This window comes from Furipterus horrens, unplaced genomic scaffold, assembly GCF_987537825.1.
Source record: "Furipterus horrens unplaced genomic scaffold, mFurHor1.1.pri manual_scaffold_9, whole genome shotgun sequence".
NCBI lineage: Eukaryota > Metazoa > Chordata > Mammalia > Chiroptera > Furipteridae > Furipterus > Furipterus horrens.
Genome location: NW_028327179.1, coordinates 94,169,591 through 94,190,753, shown reverse-complemented (window position 1 = coordinate 94,190,753; position 21,163 = coordinate 94,169,591). Strand labels below are relative to the sequence as shown.

General features: G+C 48.1%; 1 protein-coding gene across 1 annotated transcript in view; it reads right to left on the bottom strand.

Moving 5' to 3' along the window:
- Positions 1–21,163, bottom strand: part of TBXAS1 (thromboxane A synthase 1) — a 140,538-nt gene that overhangs the window by 26,256 nt on the left and 93,119 nt on the right. The window contains exons 8-9 of the mRNA XM_090287580.1: positions 20,589–20,719; positions 15,821–16,132 (exon numbers count right to left, since the gene is read on the bottom strand). Of these exons, the coding sequence (XP_090143706.1) occupies positions 15,821–16,132; positions 20,589–20,719 (443 nt within the window). The remainder of the gene's footprint in view (positions 1–15,820; positions 16,133–20,588; positions 20,720–21,163) is intronic.

The following is a 21,163-nucleotide window of genomic DNA, read 5'->3' as shown; positions in this document are numbered from 1 at the left end:
CCCAGCAGAGGAGGGAGAGGCCTCTGTGGACGTGGACAACTAGGAGGATCTGATTTCTGGAAGTTTCTGTCCAAGATGGAGCACCCGCTGGAATGGCTTAGACCCACGGCCCACTTCTCATTCCAGCTGATCCACGTGGAGAGGAATGAACTAACCAGAAACACCTGCCTTGCAGCCCCACAGGCTTTGAAGTTGGATATGGGAAATGAGATTTGGAGGCATGGGGGATGTTTTCATCCCTTCTTTCGATTGTAGAAAAGAAAGACGAGTATGTGGCCATGTCCCAGGACACTGTTTAGCTGCCAGCAGTGGACAGGATTTGTTTCGCTAGATTATGGCCTCTAGCACCAGAAAGCTCCTGGAGCTTGGGAAGGATGTTGTCAGGACACCCACAGACCTTACTAAGTGAGCAAAGTGTTGAGGGACAGGGAGAACAATGCTACTAGATACAGTGATAGATGACAGCTTTAACATATAAATTATTCCCGAGGGAGGAAACTGTCTGCCTGAAACCCAGGAGACAGAATGAATAGAGAAATTCCTGATGTGTTGCATATTATAGAGAAAAAAAATTTTTACATAGAAATATTGATAGAATTTTATTTAAAGACACCCAAGGGCAGACAAGGGAATGTAAATTTGTCAAATGTTAAAGAAACAGTATATTTTGGGCTTAGGTTTCTTTCTTTCCTTTGCTATGGACTTTTATGTTGTTTGATCTGTTTCTTGGTTGTTGAAGTATGTTAATTTAATTTTTTTATGGTAAAGACACATCTCGACTTACTAGGGTTTCTTAGTTTCTCAAAGCTGAGGATATAAGTAAAAATGTCATTTATCCGGACAATGCCCTTAGGTGTCTGGTGGCATAGGACAGGGACAGGACATTCAAGCCCGGGGGGGAAAATGGCTTTGGGAACTTCCCCACGCTTCGACAGAGACCTGGCTGTCACTGCACTAACACATGCTCATCCATGTGTCTACATGTGTGCTGAACCACTTCGGACACTGTGCTCTCATGGACCTACCCACCACGCCCCTCGTGGTCATTCCCAAGGCGGCAGCACAAGGAATGTTGGGGCTTATGGATCTGGGTTCCAATGTAGTTTCTGCTTCTGCCTTGAGCTAGTCATTTCAATCACTGAGTTTCAATGTCCTAATCTTTCAAACGGGAGGAAAAGGTCAAATTGGTTGTTAGAATCGCTTGGCCCAGCACTAGGCACAGAGCATGTGTTCAGTGAATAGCGATTCTCCTTCTTGTTATTTCCTTTGTAATTATTACCGGTATTCATTGATATTGAATATTTGATTACAAAGAATCACTCCCTGAAAAAAACAAGTCAGAAACAGGCGTTTCTGTGACAAAACTTAACATGGCCAACACAGACAGCAAAGAGTTAAAACTGGCCGCTGGCCACGGCCTGAGAACGAAGAACATGGACAATACCTCTTGAAATTGTATAAGGGAACCACAGTGAATTGAGCCCAGAAACAGTCATGGAATGTGTGTGTGTTTTGGAACTTGAGACTGTTCCATTAGATGCTTCTAGGAGATTTCTAATTTATCTAATATTCTTGGTTAGAAGGGCCTGTTTCTTTATAGAGTTAGGTCATATTTATCTAACACATAAAATTATTATGACTAATTACGGTGCTCCATAAATGTTTACTGTTACGATGGTGGTGGTGTTGACCGCTATCATTAGCATCTTTCAGGTCTATAAATCACTAATTTGCAGCCAGGCTGGGGAATCATTAAATGGGCTTTTCAGAGAAAGGAGAGAGGATGAGGGAGGGAGAGACAGAAGGAGGAACGGGTGGAGGGAGGGAGAAAGGGAAAGCAGACAGAGAGACCGAGGCCCCGGGCAGCCAAAAACACTCCCTGAATTCTGAGATAGCACGTGGCCTGTGAGGGGGCCTTGCTAGGCTCTATGGTCTTGTCTGTGAGGTGGTGAAATAGCCCCTCCTGCTCCTGGACATGGGGCACAGAGCAGATGACCTCCTGAATTCAGTATTGCTCATGTCTATGGACCATAATTCTAAGAGCGGTGCCCTGGAGGGTCTTGCCGGGCCTTTGTGTCTTGGCTCTGCGGATGGGCTGGATCTGAACCACAGCACAGTCACAGAAAAGCCACTACTTCCTGGTGACTTTCCTGAAAAGCAAAAAGTCGCTCCAGTAATCCTGCAGAGTATTTATAAAGTTAGTCCTGTCATTTACTGCACTTGGCATATACACCTCAGGGAAGTGTGGCAATGGTTCTTCCCCTGCCTGCACCTTATGATCACCTGGGGGCTTTCAAAGAAGTGCAAAGATGGGCCCCGCTGCTGGCCATCTAAATCCAAATCTCCTGGGATGGGTCCCAAGCATCTGCCATTTGTAGACGTTCGCAAGGACACACATACACGGCTGGGTCTGCTGCATGGGCAACAGCAGACCCTCCATATCACCCTGCCCAGGCTCTGTAGCTTCAGCTTCACTGGAGAGGACACTCCAGCGTCATCGCAAGATGTCGATTCAACACGGGAGGAGACAGATACCGTGTCACTCCCGAGTCGGACTGCACAGCCATTCTCGGCAGTGCAGATAGACTCTTAAGAAGCTACACCATCGTCTCTCGAGACGGACGGCTGCTGCCGCCGACGACACGGCTGCTGGCTGCTCTTGGGCCTTGGTTTGCATGCGGGTCCCTGGTGTGGGGGGCCACGTGGATAGGAGAAGGAGCTGTTAGAAGGTCTCTAGTTGCCTAAAGTCAGAGTCTGCCCAGAGACAGGCTGGGGCCTATTCTAAAACCTCAGCTCACTTCAGCCGGAGACGCTGGGACCTGGGGACGGGTGGGCGACCCTGCCGTGCAGACCTCACAGGAAGCAGCTGTGTGGGGCAGAGATAGCAGGAATCGGCCCGAAGAGTGTCCTGTCGGGAGGGAGAGCAGGGGGCCCCTTCATAGTCTCAGGAAGCAAAGCTGCTCCCCAGCTCCCACTGTGTCCCAAGGACTTGGCTGAACTGAGATGAAAGCGGCTCTCAGTAGCAGTTAATGAACGGTGGGTCCCCAGGCCGGAGATCCTCAAACCTGGCATCCAGCAGAGACCCAGAGAGAGGGAGGACCTTTCCCGGTCTCCACTGTGGGCAGCAACAATCAGAGGTAAGGCCAGGCTGGCCATTAGGCTGCCAGACAAATGACTCAGAGGCCCATTTGAAGAACACAATGCAAGTGAACCGCAAGGACGTAAAGAGGTGCAATGTGTGAAAATCTCCCTCGGCACAGAACCCAGAGAGAAAGCCTGGGCTGGCTGGAGAAAACTTTCTCCAATGAATGAGACAAGATGAGCTTCACAAAAAAGATGAGAAAGGCACCGAGAAGCGTGTTTGTGGAGGCAGAAAGCAGCGCTGGGGCAAGATGTCTCTGTTTCAGGAATGTTCCAGGGAAGGAGGGGCATCGGGCCTGAAGCCACCCATGAGCTCTTGCTCTTGCACAATGTGGGCTACAGAGAAAGAGAACACATGAACTTGGAGAATGGACTGTGCAAACGTCACACAGTGAGGAGAAAAAAACCACTACAAACCCAGGAACCGAGAGCCGGGATGACAAGTCAAAGGTGGTGCCAGCAAAGGTGTCTGATGAGGGCGTGTGCCCCTATCTGCCTGGACAGTGGCGTTTTCTCAATGCTATAAAAAATGCCATGCCAACATAGCTTCAGGCCTGCACCCCAGAAGGCAGCCCGGAACCCCACTTCGTAGAAATGCTGAAGCTGACATTGACCCGCCCGACAGGCAGGACACCACAGCATTGAGGGACAGCTTCAAAGTCACAGAATCACTGAATGTTGAGATGATATTGAAAAGAACAGCGACTAAGTGGTTGAGAGACAGAAGGTCCAGTCTAGGCCAGGCCCCTTCCTAGTGCATAACCTTCGGCAGGCTATCTTCTCGAAGGCTCTGTAATGGTCGGTCTTTTGTGTCAACTCGATTAGGCCATTGTCCCCAGTTATTAATCAAATGCGAATCTCGGTGTTGTGGTGAAGGCACTCTGAAGATGTGGCTGATATCTACAACTGGTTGACTAAGCAAAGGAGCATACCTTTGATAATGTGGATGAACCTCGTGCAATCAGCTGAAGGCCTCAAGCGCAAAACCTAAGGTTTCCAGGAGAAGAAGACATTCTGCCTCAAGCCTGCAGCACTGAATCCTGCCCGAGTGTCCAGCCTGCTGGCCTGCCCTGCAGGATCTACACCTGCCAGCCCCCACCATCACACGAGTCAATTCCTTAAAACCGCTCTCTCCTATGGGTCCTGCTCATCTGGAGCTCCCCGACTATGCAGCCTCTCTTCCCTCACTGATTAATTAGGGACAGTGACATCTCCTGCTTCATAAAGTTATTGTGAGGATCCAGTTAACACTTATATGACTTATATGTAAAGTACTTAGCTTAGGGCCTGGCATGTAAACATCCAGTGGTCACTATCACTGCCTGCAGAGAAGACGTCTAGTCTATTCCTTCCATTCACAGTTAAGGAAACTGAGGCACAGAGAGGGGTGACAGTAGCACATGTATGTGTATTTGCCCGTGTGCCCAGATCTTATGTGGATTTACTCACCTAATCCTCATGATGATCTTATGAGCTATATACTCATATCCCCATTTTACAGACAGTAAAACTGAGGGGCAAAGACGCTATGCTAGTCATTTTTGTGCTACTGCCAGTGAGTGGCAGCTCAGTGCCTCCGTGTGCACTACTGGAAGGGCTGGGACCAGCGCCAGGTCTTGGGCCCCTCTTTTTCGGCGGCAGTGCTCCTTGCTCAGAGAGAAGTCGAGGTTTGGCCTGAGTGTGATCGGGAGCCGCTCCCTTGGTGAGAGCTTCACTCTGCTGCCGGCAGGGTAGTCAGTGCCTGCCCTCACGGAGGGGTGAGAACTGGCCCCAGGGAGGGGGACCCTGAACATAGTGGGAGACAAGGCCAGTGTACCTCACTGTGCCATTTCGTGGAAAGGTTTCTTCTTTTTTCCAGAGTCACCCCTGTCCCTGGACCTCCCTTCTTCTCAGCCACTTGAACTAGTTTCTCTTGGAGTTGAACTCCTTGCATATAGCTAAGGAGGTGAGGGGTTTATCCTCTTCTTTCTAGTCTTAAATTGCTAATTAAAATGTCTTTGAGACACAGCCCACTGCCAGAAGAGCCTGGGTGGCTTTCTAAAGCTTCTTGTTCCTAACCAGAGGGAAGTTGATCCTCTTCTCATCCTTTAATAAGGATTTCTTTTTGCGGGGTATCCGTTTTATGCTTCCGACTGCTCTGGCCCCAGTCTGGTCCCAGCAGGGGGAGGCCAGTGGAGTTTAATTACATTCCCCCTATAGGGAGCATTCAAGGAATGAGGCTTTGAAAAACAACTTATGCTACCAAAAAAGGGGGGGGGGGGATTAAGCGACTGAGAAACAGGCATTGCCTCTTGTTTCCTAGAGGCCCAATCTCAATATTTAAACTTTAAAGACAGAATTCTAAGTGCTTAACTTTATAAACCTCACACATTGCGATTCACAGGGGACTCCAATATCCTTTCTGATCTGGAATATTCATATGCTTGGCCTCCCAGGCTCATGTGGTTGATATTTTCATGCATACCATATTCAGCTATAACACATAAGGTTAAATGCGCGTGCGTGCGCGCGCACACACACACACACACGCACACACACACACACCCCCAACACAAAATGTAATGCTACCCACAGTCCTGGGGCAAAACAGATTTACCAGAAAACTCAGAGTAAATTAAATGTCTGGACCCACAAGCAAACATTTTAGAACGATCCCTCATTTTTTTAGTTATTTTGCATTTTTTCTCCTTCCTCTATTTCTGAGATGCCCAGTGACTGGTGGTTAGTGAGCATGGAAGTAGCCCACCCCCCTACTGCCCCCAGGCAGAAGCCATTAATTTGCCGACTGCTAGTAGATAAGTACCATGAACTGAGAGGGGTAGGCATGGGTGAGTAGTTGGGCAATGAGTGAGGACAGATTTCAACCGATGTTGGAAGACCTTTATCAAGGATAACGGGGGGACCATAGGTAGTAAGTTCCCTGTTCCTGGAAGCATTCAAGCAGAGAAGCATGATCTTTCGGATATCTGTCCTGGATGGGAGACTGCCCTATATGGCCCCCAAGGTCCCCTCAGAGCCCAAGGGCCCTGGTTCCTTCCTTTCCTTGGCATGACAGGTCTGGGCATGAACATGTGGGTGTGTGAAGTGGCCCATGGGGGTCCTGTGGAACACAACTGTAAGACTGTAGGGACTGCTGAGTGCTGCCTGCATTGCCTTCATCTTCCTCGCAGCCTACCAGGATGTAGTAACCACGTGTTTACTCCCAGGTGGCTCCCCATGCCTCCCCACCCCCAGGGTGCTTTCAGGTAGTCTCTTCATTTATCCAGTAGCCATTCATCACAAGCTTCTATGTGCTAGGCTCCACTGGAGGCCCTGCGATAGCCGGTGTGCCAGGCAGATGGGAGTCCCTGTGGGGACGTGCGTGTATCAACCATCCTAAGAGTACTGGCGTTTTTAAAAATCCTCACCAACAATATGTTTACTGATATTAGAGACGAAGGGAGAGAGAGAGAGAGAGAGAAACATCAATTGGCTGCCTCCAATATGCACCCCAACCGGGGATTGAACCCACAACCTAGGTATGTGACCAGACCAGGGATCAAGCCTGCAACCTTTTGGTGTGTGGGACAACACTCCAAGCCACTGAGACACCCGACCAGGGCAGAAGTAGTGGCATTTTAATGATGTGTAATGGGCTAAAACAAAGGAAGACCCCCCGATGGTGAAATTTAATGCTCAGTGATGGGTTGATGGCAAAAGTTCTGAGGGCGTAGGAGTCTTTTTTTCTTTATATATTTTGGGGGGAGAGAGGAGTAGGGGTGTTTAAATTGGCCCCAGCCAATACCATTCCACTCCACTGGTGGGAAAGCGGTTTTGGTCAACAGTGTCCAGTGACGTGTTTTTGTTAAGTGCGTGTGTTTATTCTTTATTCTGAAAGCTAATTGTTAGGAATAAAACCCATACTTTTGATGTTTTAAGGGCCCCTCATGTGAGCAATAGTTAAATAAATGAGCCCTTCAGTTGAGACTGTAGGTCTGTGCCAAGTGGCCCCATAGAACGCCAAGCTTCACCTGCGGAGCTCACTTTCCCAAGTTTATTTTTAATTCTTGCGTTTCTGGATTGATGTGAACCGACCCCACCAGCTTATTTGCTTAGCAAAGCTTGGCCTCTCTAGAGGCCTGGATATTGAATATAAAATACTCTGAGTTGCCACATGAACGGCACCAGATATATGCTGATTGGTGTGGCCCGTTCCCAGGGGGACCATCCCTTTGCAGGTCACCTCTCCCTCTGCCGCGACAGAACAGCTCTGCGGGGACCCAAGACAGAGGAGGACTCAGAGCATTAATTGCTAAAAATTGCAAGTACTGAAGTGCTACAGTTGATTAAGCCTGGCGGCCCAGAAAAACACCTGCAAATTCTTCCTGTTCTTCAGCCTGCCTCCCACTTGCCCGACTTCCCCACTGCATTCACGCAGGACATCACTGTGTGAATTCACAGGCTCCGGGACAGCCAGGGGCCCCAAGTGGACAGTGGGTCAGGAGGTGAATCAGGGAAACAGAGCCAGAACAGGAATCAAAAAGACAAAATAGTGCTGTGAATCTTGAAGAGAGGCAAGATAAGAGAAATCCAAGAAATGGGGCTGGAAGAGAAGGGGGAAGAAAGAGAAGAAGAGGCGGGGATCCACAGTGGATCTCTGAGTTCCTGGTTGGCACAAGGCCCCTGGGAGCAGTTCAAAGTCAAGGTGGGTCAGTTCCCCAGTGGTCACGTGGGCATGGGCTTTGCATGTCCGCTGGCAATGTGGAAGCGTGGATCCCTGGGTGGTGGCAGAGGAAGCTCTTGGCACTGAGCCGCACACATTCTCTGCACAGATGGCCCCAGAGAGGCACAGTCTACCTTCCTGCAGTTGTCCCCAAGGAGAGAATGGGCAGGTGACCTGGATCGCAAAGACTATTGTGTGTGTGTGTAATAACCACATAGGCAGTCGAAAACTAGGGCTCTGTCACCGGATCCAGGTTGACTGGTCATCCTGCTTTGGGGACTCTTGAGTTGTCTACTGATGGGGCACAGAGTACCCCACACCCTGTCTTTCTTCTTCCTCCCTGGGGTGGTGCTTTGGTAGCAGGTCCACCCATCATCACATACAAGATAGAGTCCCAGGTGCACATGCAGAGAGGCCTCTCTTGTAGGCTGTCAAGACTTCTCTGTCTTAGTTGTTGGGATGCCAGGGGAGGGTGAGAGAGTCCGCTTCACTGGGGGCAAACACTTCCAAAATGAAGGACAGGAAGTGCGCAAGTTGGACACATTCCAAGGTTCCCCTACTGTGGCTCCTACTCCTGCAGTGAGAATAGTACAGATTTTGCACCCAGGGAGATAGCATCAGGGGAGTTGCCTTTGACCACGGTACTTTGACATGGCCTCTCATTGGCACCTAGAACTTCCTTCTACACTAAGGGCTCATCAGGGGAGCTTCTGGTCCAGATGCCCCCTGCCGGAAAGATCCAGTCTGATGGGTGCCTGCTGGCTGTGATATGGCCCCTGTGTACACTTGCCTGAGAGGAGGCTCTGGTTGCCTCCTTCATCTGCCTTGAAAATGACCTTCAGTAAACTCAAAAGCTCTCCCTAGCATCTTACCCTGGAGAAAATTGTTTAAGAAGGCCATATAATTTTAGGGTTATGGGCAATACACTTCTAAAGATGCCCTGGATTGCCCTGGCTGGGTGGCTCAGTTGGTTAGAGTGCTGTTCCATACACCAAAAGGCTGTGGGTTCAATTCCTGATCAGGGCACATACCTAGGTTGTGGGTTCGATCCCTGGTTGGGGCGCATGTGGTAGGCAACAGATCAATGTTTCTCTCTCACACTGATGTCCCCCTCCCCCTCTCCCCCTTTGCCTCCCTTCCTCTCTCTCTGTAATCAGTGGATATATCCTTGGGTGAGGATTAAAAAATAAAATAAAGACACCCAGGATGGGGTGATTCCCTTATCACTTTATCTCTCAATAACGTGAGCGTGGCATCACTATTTTTGGAATAATTTTGAAACTGATTTAACTTATTAACGAACAGTAAATCACTGCAGAACATCAGTACTCTAGCATTAGAAATAAACACTTGCTACACGCGTCACAACGGAGAGAGGTGTGGTAGAGGTTGGAACCTGGCTGATCCCAGTGTGGGATGTGAAACAGCAGTACGCACATCACCTGGGAGCTTGCTGGAAATGCAGAATCTCAGGCCCCACCCCAGAACTGCTGAGTCAGCGCCTGCGTCTTCCCATGCTTCCTACGTCAAACATTGAGATGCTCCATCAGCTGGCTGGTCCTGCAGTCTATGCCACAGGTCTCACTCTGCTGGTGCCTCAGTCCTTGCTCTTGTTTTTTTAGTTTGGCTTTAGGGATGTAAGTTGTTCCCTGTTCCTATCTCTTTTCTTGTGCCTCATTGATTTGTGTTCTGTCATGTTATTTTATGATCTGTAGGACAGGGATGCATCCCATGAACCTCCGCTGCCCTGTGTGGCTGGGGACACCTGAACTTACTCCTCCTAAAACGTGGGACAAGATCCAAGCAGACCTGGGCGAGAACCCTTCCCAATGGGGAAAAACCCACTTTCAGTTCTTCACTTGAGTCTTACAGTCAACGATGCTCTACTCCCTATGTGAACATGACCCTGAAAATTCCCCCTGGGTGGGATCCACACTGGGAGGCATTTTTTCTCCATAGTGAGGATAAATTTGTGTTAAGCTATCACATTTTTTTTCAGCGAATCCTCCGCCTCTGACAAAGAATGTGTATTTATGTAACAGCTAGTTGGAGGCAAATGGCTTTAAAAAAAAAAGTAGCCACAGAATATGCTTTTTTCCTTTGAGATCCTCCGGCTGCTTCAAAGAACAAATCTTCAACCTTGCTCACATCAGCAGCATGAGCTAATCAGCTGAAATACCCAGCATGGAATGTTCTTTTATCCTTAAGAGAAAAAGAGTATGTTGTATTTTAATTATATATTTATAATGGTTACAAAGCAGCTCTTCAAGAGAAGTTTTAAGAATTTGGCCTTCCTTCTAAGGCATAGCTATGTTCAAATTATCCTAAAGGGAGGCTACCTTTCAATCTAGTCCAATTTGTGATAAATTTACAACTGGGTTCCGCACAGATTTATAACTACAATTAAGCAGAAGGAAAATGGGTCATAAATTTTGGCTGGTATAGTCCAGCACCAAAGAGAAAAAAAGAGACTGGTTTAGCCAGATCAGAAGTCGATAATTTCAACATAAAGTTTTAAAGCTATAGCAAAAGAAAACAATTTATATGGAAAGAAGTATTTTTTTTTCCTCTCTCATTTTTTTTCAAAATTGGATATTGGAAAACGCAATGAAGCATCCACATTACAAAGGTCTTATTAAATCATCGGTGCACTTCCTTAATTTTATGAGTAGTACAAGAGGTACAAATCTTTCCTTTCTCAACCTTGGAATTTAATGAATATACTTCCCCTTCCATACGACTAAGAAAACATGGGGAAAAGAGAGAATTCTCCAAGAGACTGGGTGACTTGAGAAAGAAGGTTTTAAACTGCATTTTGATGGTGGAATGAGAGGAGGGAAAGCCAGACAGAAGTCCAAAGCCGGATGACTTGGGAGAAAACATATGTGTCTTAATGAAGCAGCCTAGAGGCGCGACTTACAAAGTGGATTAAACCGTATTATAAATTGAAACAGAAATCTACAGTCTAAACGCAGAACGGCAATCAGGGCCACTTGGGTCAAAACAGGTGGTGAGACTAGGGGTAATACCGGACAGACGGTGTCAACTGTAAAACGTGTTGTAAAACAAGATAACCCTCCGTAGTGAAGGGAGACCGTTGAGTACCGTTATACGTGCCAGAAGATGAGCTGTGATACAAGCAGAGGACCTGAGTTATTGACTTTCACCACTGACGGTTGCAAGTCTTGACTGCGAAAGGATGCAATAAAGGCCCACTGTCAACCGAGGCTTCATTCGGACCCGCAGGGAAGCTGTGACTGGCCGTCGGGGACCCCAGGACACTTGGTACGAAGTGGCAGCATCCTTTACGAGACGTACCTAAGTTCCAAGGAAGGTGCACGTGATCGCATAACACGAACTTTGAAAGCGGGAGCCTCTAATCTGGGAACCACGGAGTCTTCGTATGCGGGTGGCACACTGTTTTCTGGCCGCTCGGCAGCCAGTCACCCCACTTCAGTAACAGAGGTTTGGGGAGCCACTGGAAATCTGAGGGGTTCAAGTGAGGCCTCACCTAGATACCAACTTCAGTGATTGGGCGAGTGACTCAGGTGCAAGCCAATCAAAGCATCACATTCTCCTCGGCTATGGTGATTGGTTGAGGGGTGGGCCCAGGACCCATTTTTCTATCAGTGAGATGCCCCTAGACTTCCGCAGCGATGTCCAGCGAAGGGACTCTTGCTGTTTCATGCTGGAGCGGAACTGCTGTCCTCTACCCATTTGCCTCGGGGAGGGATGTATGGAAAACTTGTCAGAGTAGGGATTCATCAGCCCAGAGAGGGTTCTTCCCCTGTCCCGGGCCAAGGAAGGGGTCTCGGACAGAACCACTCAGAGAGAGTGGGGACAGCTGCCTGAGCCGCCCTCTCTGTCCGTGTGAGCTCAGGAAAAGTGACTGGAGAGAGATGTCAGGGCAGAGAGAGGGGATGGCAGCGGGAGCAGCCACTGTCGTTGTGGCCAAGATGTGTGTCTGCTGTGGCCGCGTGGACACTGTGGAAGACATTAGAGCTGCTCACGAGGGCTGGCTGCCACCAGGAGACCCCGCCACCGAGAAACCGTAGGGCAGGAGCTGGCAGTGGGAACTGGGGCCCCTCCCCCATCAAGGATCGGTGCCGTGGGAAGGTCCCTCGTGCCGAGGCCAAGGCACAGAAGGCACTGGGAGATGCCCAAGTTAAGCAGGATTTGGAAATCTGTTTGAGGGCCCCAAGCCTGGGAGGAGAAGGGGGCCCAGCAAGGGCAAGGGGAGGAGAGAAAGGAGGGTGGGAGAGGAGACCACATTCCCTCCCTGCGGCAGCTTCCTCAGGCCACAGGTGGATGGAAGGGCGTTTACTTGGAGACCGAAGTATTAAACTGGACCAAAGTGGTCTGGACATTTTAATGACTAAAAGTGACCAGGAACTTTTGAGATCTGTCTGAAGTATCATCAAGGAAAGAGTCCCAGTGAAAGGGTGTGAACCCCTGGATCAAGGCACACCTGAAGGTGGCCCTACTCTCGAGTTTTTTGATATAGAGGCCAATAAACTCCCTGAGACAATCTGGTTTGAGTTTTTAATACTGTCAACAGAAAAATTGTAACTGATATAGGGCACATATATACTTGTTCTTTTTTTTTGAAAAAGGGTCATAAGTTTTATGAGATTCTCATAGGGTGTTGCCGTGAAAAGATGTGACTCAAACTGTAGAGCTCAAATCCAGAGATGTCACTGACAAATACAAGGGAAGGGCATTTAATGAGGTGTGGGGCTCTACAGAGACATCATGGGAGAGCTAGGTCAGGACATCCTTGGGCGTAGCATATGGAGCCCGAATCTGGCATTAACTGGCACTCAAGAAATATCTGTTGAATGAAAACTGACAGAAAATTATAACGAGTCATTCTTTACATGCACATTTTCAGGAAAATATCTAATGTGTGAACATATAATCTGTACTTCCATGTTCTGACAGATGGTCCATATTAGCAAAACTCTGATTATAGGAAGAAGAAGGAGAAGAAGAGGAGGAAGGAGAAAAAGGAAAATAAAAGAAAAAAGATAACCTATATATTGAGTGAATAGCATGTGCAAGGCTGTACTACTGTTAATACTATTGTGACTACCAAAATAATTTTTTTTAAAGGACATGCCATACTCCTATTTCTCAGAGCCAGTCCCAGCTATTTCCTAGAGAAGGAAAATGACCTAAGTAGGGGGTTGCATGGCTGGAGTAGGGCTCTGTGCTCTGTTTCTTCTTAGAATTGGGATCTGGACCCTGAGAGTCTAAGCCTGCTACTCAGAGTGTAATTAGGAACCACCTACATCAAAATCACCTGGGATGTTAATTTTACAATGCAGGTTCCTAGGCCCTGACCCAGACTTACGGAATCAGAATCTCTGAGGGTAGAGCCCTGGAACCTGTATTTTAAACAATTTTCCCTAATGGTTTTATATATGCTAAAGTTTGAGAACTTTATCTACTAAAATATTTCTTTGCCCATGTGTTCTCAGTGCCTGGAGGTGGTCCTCTGGGGAAACAAGCCCCCCATCCTAGGCTGGGGGCTTTGAAGGAGGCCAAGGTTTAATAAGGGAGCATCCTCCTCCTTGAGGTCATGACCAGTTACAGCTATTTCAGAGGTGAGGGGTTGTGTTCATGAGGGCCTTTGACCAGAAGCCTACGGAACACTCCTGTGTCCTCCTTGGAGAGGACCAACCAGATATAGTTAGGATGCTGCTGGTGGGACATGCTCTCTATATGACACCACATGTTCTAGACTTTATTATTGCTGCCTTCTAGTGCCCTGGAGGGTTTTACTTGGAAGGGAGGTATTGTTTTAATAGACATCGCTTCTCATTTGTCTTTGTTTTTTTCTACTTTTGATTTTTTTTGTTTTTATTGTTCAATTGGTGATTAAATTCCCTGTAGGTAAAGATCATGACTTCTACCTGTGTAACACACTGCAATATCCATCAACTGCTGGGCACACACCAGATGCTTAAAAGTCTTTAGTCTGACTTGCCTTTGGTTTATTTAAGACCAATCTTTTTTTAATTTTTAAAACTGATTTGAGAGAGAGAGAGATTTGCTGTTCCACTTATTTATGAATTCATCGGTTGATTCTTGTATATGTCCTGACTAAGGATTGAACCCACAACCTTGGCATATCAGGACAATGCTCTAACCAACTGAGTTACCCGGCCAGGGCTATAAAACTAGTCTCTATTGCCTTCCTGGGAATAACAGCCAGAACTTCCTCTGGGAGGTGCTCTCCCAAGTTCTCAGTCATATAACTTGAGTATGATTGGCTCTGGGGGTGCAATTGATTGGCTTAAGCCCATCCATGCCCCTAGCCACAATGGTTGCTTCATGAATGGGCAGTGACCCTTACGCATTCCCATCAGAGTGAACCTCACACTTCTTGCTGAGAATTTGGGGCCATGGACACTCTTTGACCAAGGGAGCCTACGGTCCAAACATTCTTGGCAGGCTGCTTGGGGGCTTCGAGAGAAAAGCACAACTGAGAACGGGGCCAGTACTAAGAAAGCGCAGCCAAGAACTGGAGACCTGGGATCTGAGCACATCACGGGCCTGGAGAAAGATGTGCCTGAAGCCACCTCTATTCCTGAGCCGCTCAGTTATCTGCCCTAAGAAACCCCTCTCTTTTAAAATCAGGTTCGTTCGGGGTTGTGTTACATCCTAATAGGTGCGCCCTTCAGCTCCTGTCATTTCTCTTGCAGTGTGTACCCCAATCTTCTTTGGCCCCTCCTCCTCCCCCTATCAATAACGTAGGATCCAATAGGTGGTGGAAGTGGGTAGAAGGGTGATTTGGATTCCTGGCTTGTTGAGACTCCATGCCCAAAGAATATTGATTAATGGATCAATGTCAACCTGGAGGGAAGCCCTGTCCTGTTCAACATTTTAATCAACGACTTGGATGAAACAGGAGACATGCTTAGCAAGTCTCAGATGACACAAAGCTGGAGGAATTGCTAATATGACAGATGGCAGAAACAAGATTCAAAATTATTTTGACTGACTTGAGCAATAATAAGGATAAATATTAACGCTTGCATCTAGGCTCAAAAACCCAATTGTACAAGTATTGGATTGGGGAGGCCCAGCTTTGCAGTTGTCATAACATTGTAGAACTTTAGGTGGACCATAATAAGTTCACGATGAGCTAGAAGTGGAAGAAATTAGTAACACAGTTAACGCATTGGGGAAGAAAGGCTAATCTTGCATCTACTTCCCTGGTGCGATCAAGAGGTGGGATTTTCTGGGAAGCAGTTTTCAGCTCAATATATGAAAAGAATTCTAACAGTTCCAATAACAGAATGGGCCACCCCTCCAACATTGTGACTGTAATAATTACATCAGAATGTGGTAGAAAGGATTCTATTATTGTGGTCTTCCTTAAAGCACAGATTTAAAAAAAAAAAGATTTTCTTTAACAACTGATAAGTCAAAGCAATCCACACAAGCATCCAGACAAAAATGACATAATAAAGTAGCTTAACTCGGCACCAACGGGCCCCATTTCCCCTGACTCCACTTACAGACCTCCTCTTCGGCGTTCCCAATGTTCGTCATGCCCACTCCTGCCTTCCAGCTTGGCTCCATTTTCTGGCTCACACCTGCCTCCCTGAGCGTGGCAACTCTACAGTCAGAGCACCGGGAAACCACACCTTCTGCTTCACCCCTGACTTTGACCCTGACCCCCGAGGACTTTGCGGCTCCCATCTGCCAGGCCTGGTTTCATGAACTGCCCTGAACAGTGAAGGCACGTGCACTATTTTTCTTTTTCTTTCTTTTTCTGTTGTTCTGAGCACTTCACCTTACCTGCTAACCCAGAGAGATGGAGAAGGTGGGCACCGGCACTATCACATCTTTTAAACTTAGGATGTGGTTTTAGCAAGGCAGTTATCAAAAATATGTTTCACTTCAATGAACATAAAATCGGTTGTCGTGTGGATTTCACATGGGCCACAGGACCCAACTCGTACTCACGTATTTCTCGTTGAAATGGTCCACCTCTCTCAGAAGCCTCTCTTGGCAGTCAGGGTTGGTGGCCAGCAGGTAGGTGGCAAAGGAGAGGGTGTTGGTGATGATCTCATAGCCAGCGATGAGAAAGAGGAAGGCCTGGCCCACGACCTCATCCACAGTCAGAGGCTTGGACGGGAGCCTGGGCTGGTGTTTCTGGGAAGGATTCACTGAGCATTCATTGGAGAAGACTTCTCTGACAATGTCAAATCTCTCCACGTCCACGGAGGTGGCAGAATGTCGGGCATCCAGGACCAGTTGGAGGAAGTCTCTCCGCCTCTAAGCGACAAAAGAAGAAAATGCACATTTGGCCCAGGATCAGAGTAGTGGGGTTTCTAGGAGCACAAAAGAAGATGTGCACATTCAGCTTTTAGAGACAGAACAAAGATTCTCCCTGCGGGGTTATCTGAGATGGAGAGAACCTGGAACCCGCACGCACTGGTTCACAGACTGGTGCAGCAAGGAGCAGACCGTGATGCCATCAGAAAGGACGAGTCTTGTGTGGCTCAGCTGGTTGGAGCATTGTTGCATAAACTGGAAGGCCATGGGTTCAATTCCTGGTTGGGGCACATGCCTGGGTTGCAGGTTTGGTCCGTGGAGGAGGTGTGTACTAGAGGCAACCGATCAATGTTTGTCTTTCACAGTGATATTTCTCTCCCCTCTCTCTCTGCCTTCCCCTCTCTCTCTGCCTTCCCCTCTCTCTAAAAATCAATAAGCATATCCTTGGGTGAGGGTTAAAAAAAAAGCGTGAGGCCATCTCTCTGGGCTGATGAGAAAGATGGTAAGCCACTCTGGGGAGGAAACAAGCAAGTCGCAGAATGATATGCATAGTAGAGTCTCATTTCTGTAAAAACAGTTAATGTGCAAGACACATGATTACGTATATCTGTCCATGCATAGAAAATATTTAGCAACATCCACACTCAACAGTTCACAGCGAGGAGGAGATGGGAAAACCAGGGGACTTTTATTTTTTACTTTATTCATGTTTGTACTGTTGGTTGGTTGGTTTGCTTGGTTGGTTTTCCAACCATAAGACAAAACATCACAGAGATTGAAGTCAAAGCTCATGCTTCACTGCTCACTTAGGCACAGTTTAGGGCTTCTGGGGGCGGCCATGTTTTCCTCTCGCAGCAGGACGTTAACAGACCCTTGGCGAAGTTCTTCTTCCAAATCTCCAGGCTGCATTTTGCATCCCTTAGCCTAGCCGCCACATATGCAATCCCTTTTTTTTCTCACTTAAGTAGTTAGAGCTGTCTTACTGTTTCTCCTTCTCTTCCTTATCAGCAATTGCATATTCTTTATATTTTCACTATCACTAATTGTAACCATAGAAGCGTTTACATGCTGCTTTATCCTTGCCTGAGTATATCCCTGGCACACTCTTTCTTTGAAAAGCTCTTTAATGTGATGAGTGACAAACAATATGTTATTCTTTTCTGACGCTTATAGATTAAACAGCAAAAGGAGAGTATCAGAACCACCAACAAAATATTATAATTTCAAAGTACATTATATGTTGTAGCATTTTCTCGGTTTATTGGCTTCTGGATTTTATTGCATGAATGATCTCTGCCACACACCTCAGCACTTAATTCCATCCTTTAAGATTGTTGTTATTTCCCATGTGGTTGTTTTCTTTCTTCTGTAAGAATAGAAGTGTCTCCAGGGCAGGACCCTGTGCCCCACCCCCAACCCAGGCCTGGTATTGTGCTGAGCATGTGTTGGGTATGCAATAAAAAATTCCATAAATAAAATGCAGTTCAGTAAGTGCATCCTGAGGGAGGCTGTGATGGATTTGCTTATACCTACACGCCATTTGGGGCAGGAACCTTGAGTCGTGAGCAGGAACCTTTGCAGCTCCTCTGCTTCCCGGGTTGGTGACCTTGGCAGGTGTCCGCTGAGATACCAGCAGGATTCACAGCTAAGCCTGGGCACCTAGAACCTTCAGACTAAGGAGGCGGGGGCCGCAGGGTCCTGCCAGCCGGCTCCACTTGGAATAGCCATGACAATGGCAAAGGGTCAGCCCAATTGGCTGCTTCTTTCTATCCTGGCCCCGCTCGTTCTGTTTTCCAAATGGTGTTCTCAAGGGATGGCATACCCCAGCTTCCTTCCTGCTGCGTGGGTGGCAGTGGTGGCACCGCTGCTAGCTCTGGTCCCATGGGGCAAAGGCATGGCATAATGGCCTGCATGGCAGCTGGGACCAACCCCCTGCTACCTCAGCTACCGGATGCCAGCCTGGGACCCCAGAACATCCACAGGCCTCTCAGCTGGCGTGTCTCAAACTGCTCAGTGTGGGATACAGCTGAGGTCCCTGAGGCTTGCTCGTGGCTTTGCTGGAGTGGGGTGAGGGCAATGATAGGGGGAAGGGCCCAAGCACACCCCTACGGCTGGGTTTTCCCGGGGGCGGGACGCAGCTGGCATTCTTTCCTCTCCTCCCGGCAGAAACAGGCTGCTACAGGGCCGTCGAGCCTTAAACAAATCTGTCTGAACCTCCAGCTACTGAGGCCAGAAGGGGCTGCTCTCTGGGGCCAGTGCCTGGAGAGGAGCATTAGTGCAGATGGCTTCCTTTTATTTGCACGGCGTCACGGAGGCTATTTGAACACCGCCCATTTAGGACCGAAACGCCGCTGGTTTATGGTCATAGCCAAGAAAAATACGCATCCTGATAGATGTAGGTGTCTAATCCACCCATCGGCTAGAGCTTAGAAAAATATTTACCTTTTAACATCTGTGCTGCATTTTCCACTGCGCAAACACACATCTGCTTGATGGAATGTCTACAGAGTGGGGATGGGTTTACAGCAAGTTTTCTTAGTAACCGTATAGCTCTGTCTTCACGCCGGCAGTCCTGGGTTTGCGGTGGGGAGGGTTCTCTCAGATCAACTCATTATTTGAAACAAATAGCTCTCGAGTTTATAAAAGGAAAAGCTTGAGGCCATCGCAGTAATTGGATCTTTAATAACCCCTCACCTCTTAGTAAGCCATTCGGTGCAACAGTCTTAGGATTTCAGCCTGACTCCACAGCCAGTGGGTTTCGGGCGGAGGCGGGGTGGGGGGTGTGGGGGTGACTGACCGAATGCTCATTGGGAAGCCCTTTACAGCAGCAGTGAGGTTGGAAAAGGGGCGTTCCTTGCTCTCTTTCCCCAGGCGCCAGCGCCCCTCTGGAGAACAGGATCCCAGACGGGGGCTCTGTCTGTTTAGGCTGCAGAGCCTGACCAGGGACACCAGTTTGCTTGTTCTTCCTACACCTCCAGGGGCACCAAGTTGAGTTCATGGTGGTGCGGTCCAAGGAGCTGTGAGCTTGAATACACCTTCCCCGCCTTCTGAACCCCAGACACCTTTGCTGCCCAGTCTCCTGCGGGCAGAGCTGGGCAGGGTGAGCTGCTGCTACCCGAGCCTGCTTGGTGCAGCCGGCCACTCCTTGACCCCCAATTTGTTCTCAGCCAAGGCTGCCATAAGGGGACCTCATGTCCATTCCTGGTCAATGCCTCTGAGCCACCCAGCCTTTGAGGAGACCCTTTTAACCCTTTGAGTGCCACGCGTAATTTGAAATTTGGATCAACATGAGAAAAAATTATATCACTATATAACCTGAGGCACAAAAAAAAGGGGAACAAAACATAAAACATGAATTATTCCATTGTTATTTACATTTATAGCCATCGAAAAAAGAGTCGCTGGGAGCGACGCTGGCACTTTTGGGAAAATTTGTCAGCATCGCTCACAGCGACGTTGGCACTCATAGGGTTAAAGCTACCCTGTGCCCAAGTCCATTCAGGATAAGACATTTCAGCCTTGTTTTTTCTTTTAAGCAACTTTCTTATTGCGGCAAGGCCCTTAAAGCATAGCATCACGTATGCACCAGCATATCCAATATTATAATTTGTTTCCTTAACACTAACAATTCCTACTTCCGTTCACAGCCGAGTTCCATCAACAAATTCCTACTTCGTACTAAGAGCAGAAGTGTCTTCAGGGTAGGACCCTGCACCCCAACCTCACCCCAGCCTGGTATTGCGCTGAGCATACGTTAGGTTTGCAATAAATAATTCCCATCAATAAAAATGCAGTTTAGTAAATGCATCCTGAGGAAGACTGTGTTGGATTTGCTTACACCTGCACGCTGTTTGGAGCTGGAACTTCGGACCTTTGTGCAAGTCTGTAGGGAGGAAAGAAATCTCTAGGACTCAGATGAAGCAGGAAGAGGCCCCCAGCTATGAATTTGGTAGGAACATACTCTGAGCCAAAAGGGAAGGTAGGATGGGTGACAGCTGCCTGAACTCCTCTCTGACATTGATGCCGTTCATATGGCCAAACTCCATTCTTGCCATTTTTCAGTGCAAGGAATATGCTGATGAAAAGTACACATGGGCACATTTACCTGGAGAATTCGTGCTGGGGTGGGTCTAACCTGTGCTGGGGGTGATGCCTGAAACAGGTCATGGCTGTGACCTTGCAGGGCAACTTTAACTCTAGTGACCTCAGAGTGTGGGCAGATGGCTCTGGGCTTCTCCATACCCTGCTCCCCTCCTGCCATCCTTCTTTTTCTTGTTTGCCCCTCTTCAACCTTTCTCCTTTTCTTCTCCCACCCCTGGAAAGCTCTAGGTGGGAGACCGGAACCGGACAGTGCGGTGTGGTGGGCGGAGTTGGGAGGGAAGAGAGAGCAAAGAGACAGCAATGCCAAATGAGGTTCCATTCCATTTTGAAGCCGGGTCCCATTAAAACACTTTACCTCGTCTGCTGCTTGCTGGTCCCGCAAGGCAATCACGTTCCTAATGAGTTTGTTAAAAAAGCTGTTCAGTTCATCTCGGTTCTTATTGGGCAAAATCCGGGCCAGTGGGACCATTATGGATGGAAATGATACTTGAAAGAGAAAAACAAAAGTGGCGTAATAAACCAAGGCTGTTAGATGCCTGTTGCCAGGAAGCAGGCCTGGCCTTGAATTAGAGTCACGGGAAGGCCTGTCTTCCCCTCTGCATTGCCGCTCCTTAGAGCAGGGCTTGTATCTCATTCCACCTCGGGACTCCTTGCTGCTCCTTGCACATTGTAAGCACGCGATATACGTTTATACAGTTGAATCCTCACTTCCATCTGGCTCCTGAGAAGTCAATCTCACGCTTATAAATGGCTTTCCCAGGTCCAAGATACGAGGGCCCGAGCTCTTTGTATTTCATCAAGAAAGAACAGATCACAGGCCCTGTTTCAAGTCTTAGCAAGTGGTAGAAGCTGATCTGCTTGCTTAACTTTCTGGTCATTTGCATTCCCCTCCCCCCCACTGGATAATTGTCCCCAGAGCTACCACCTGAT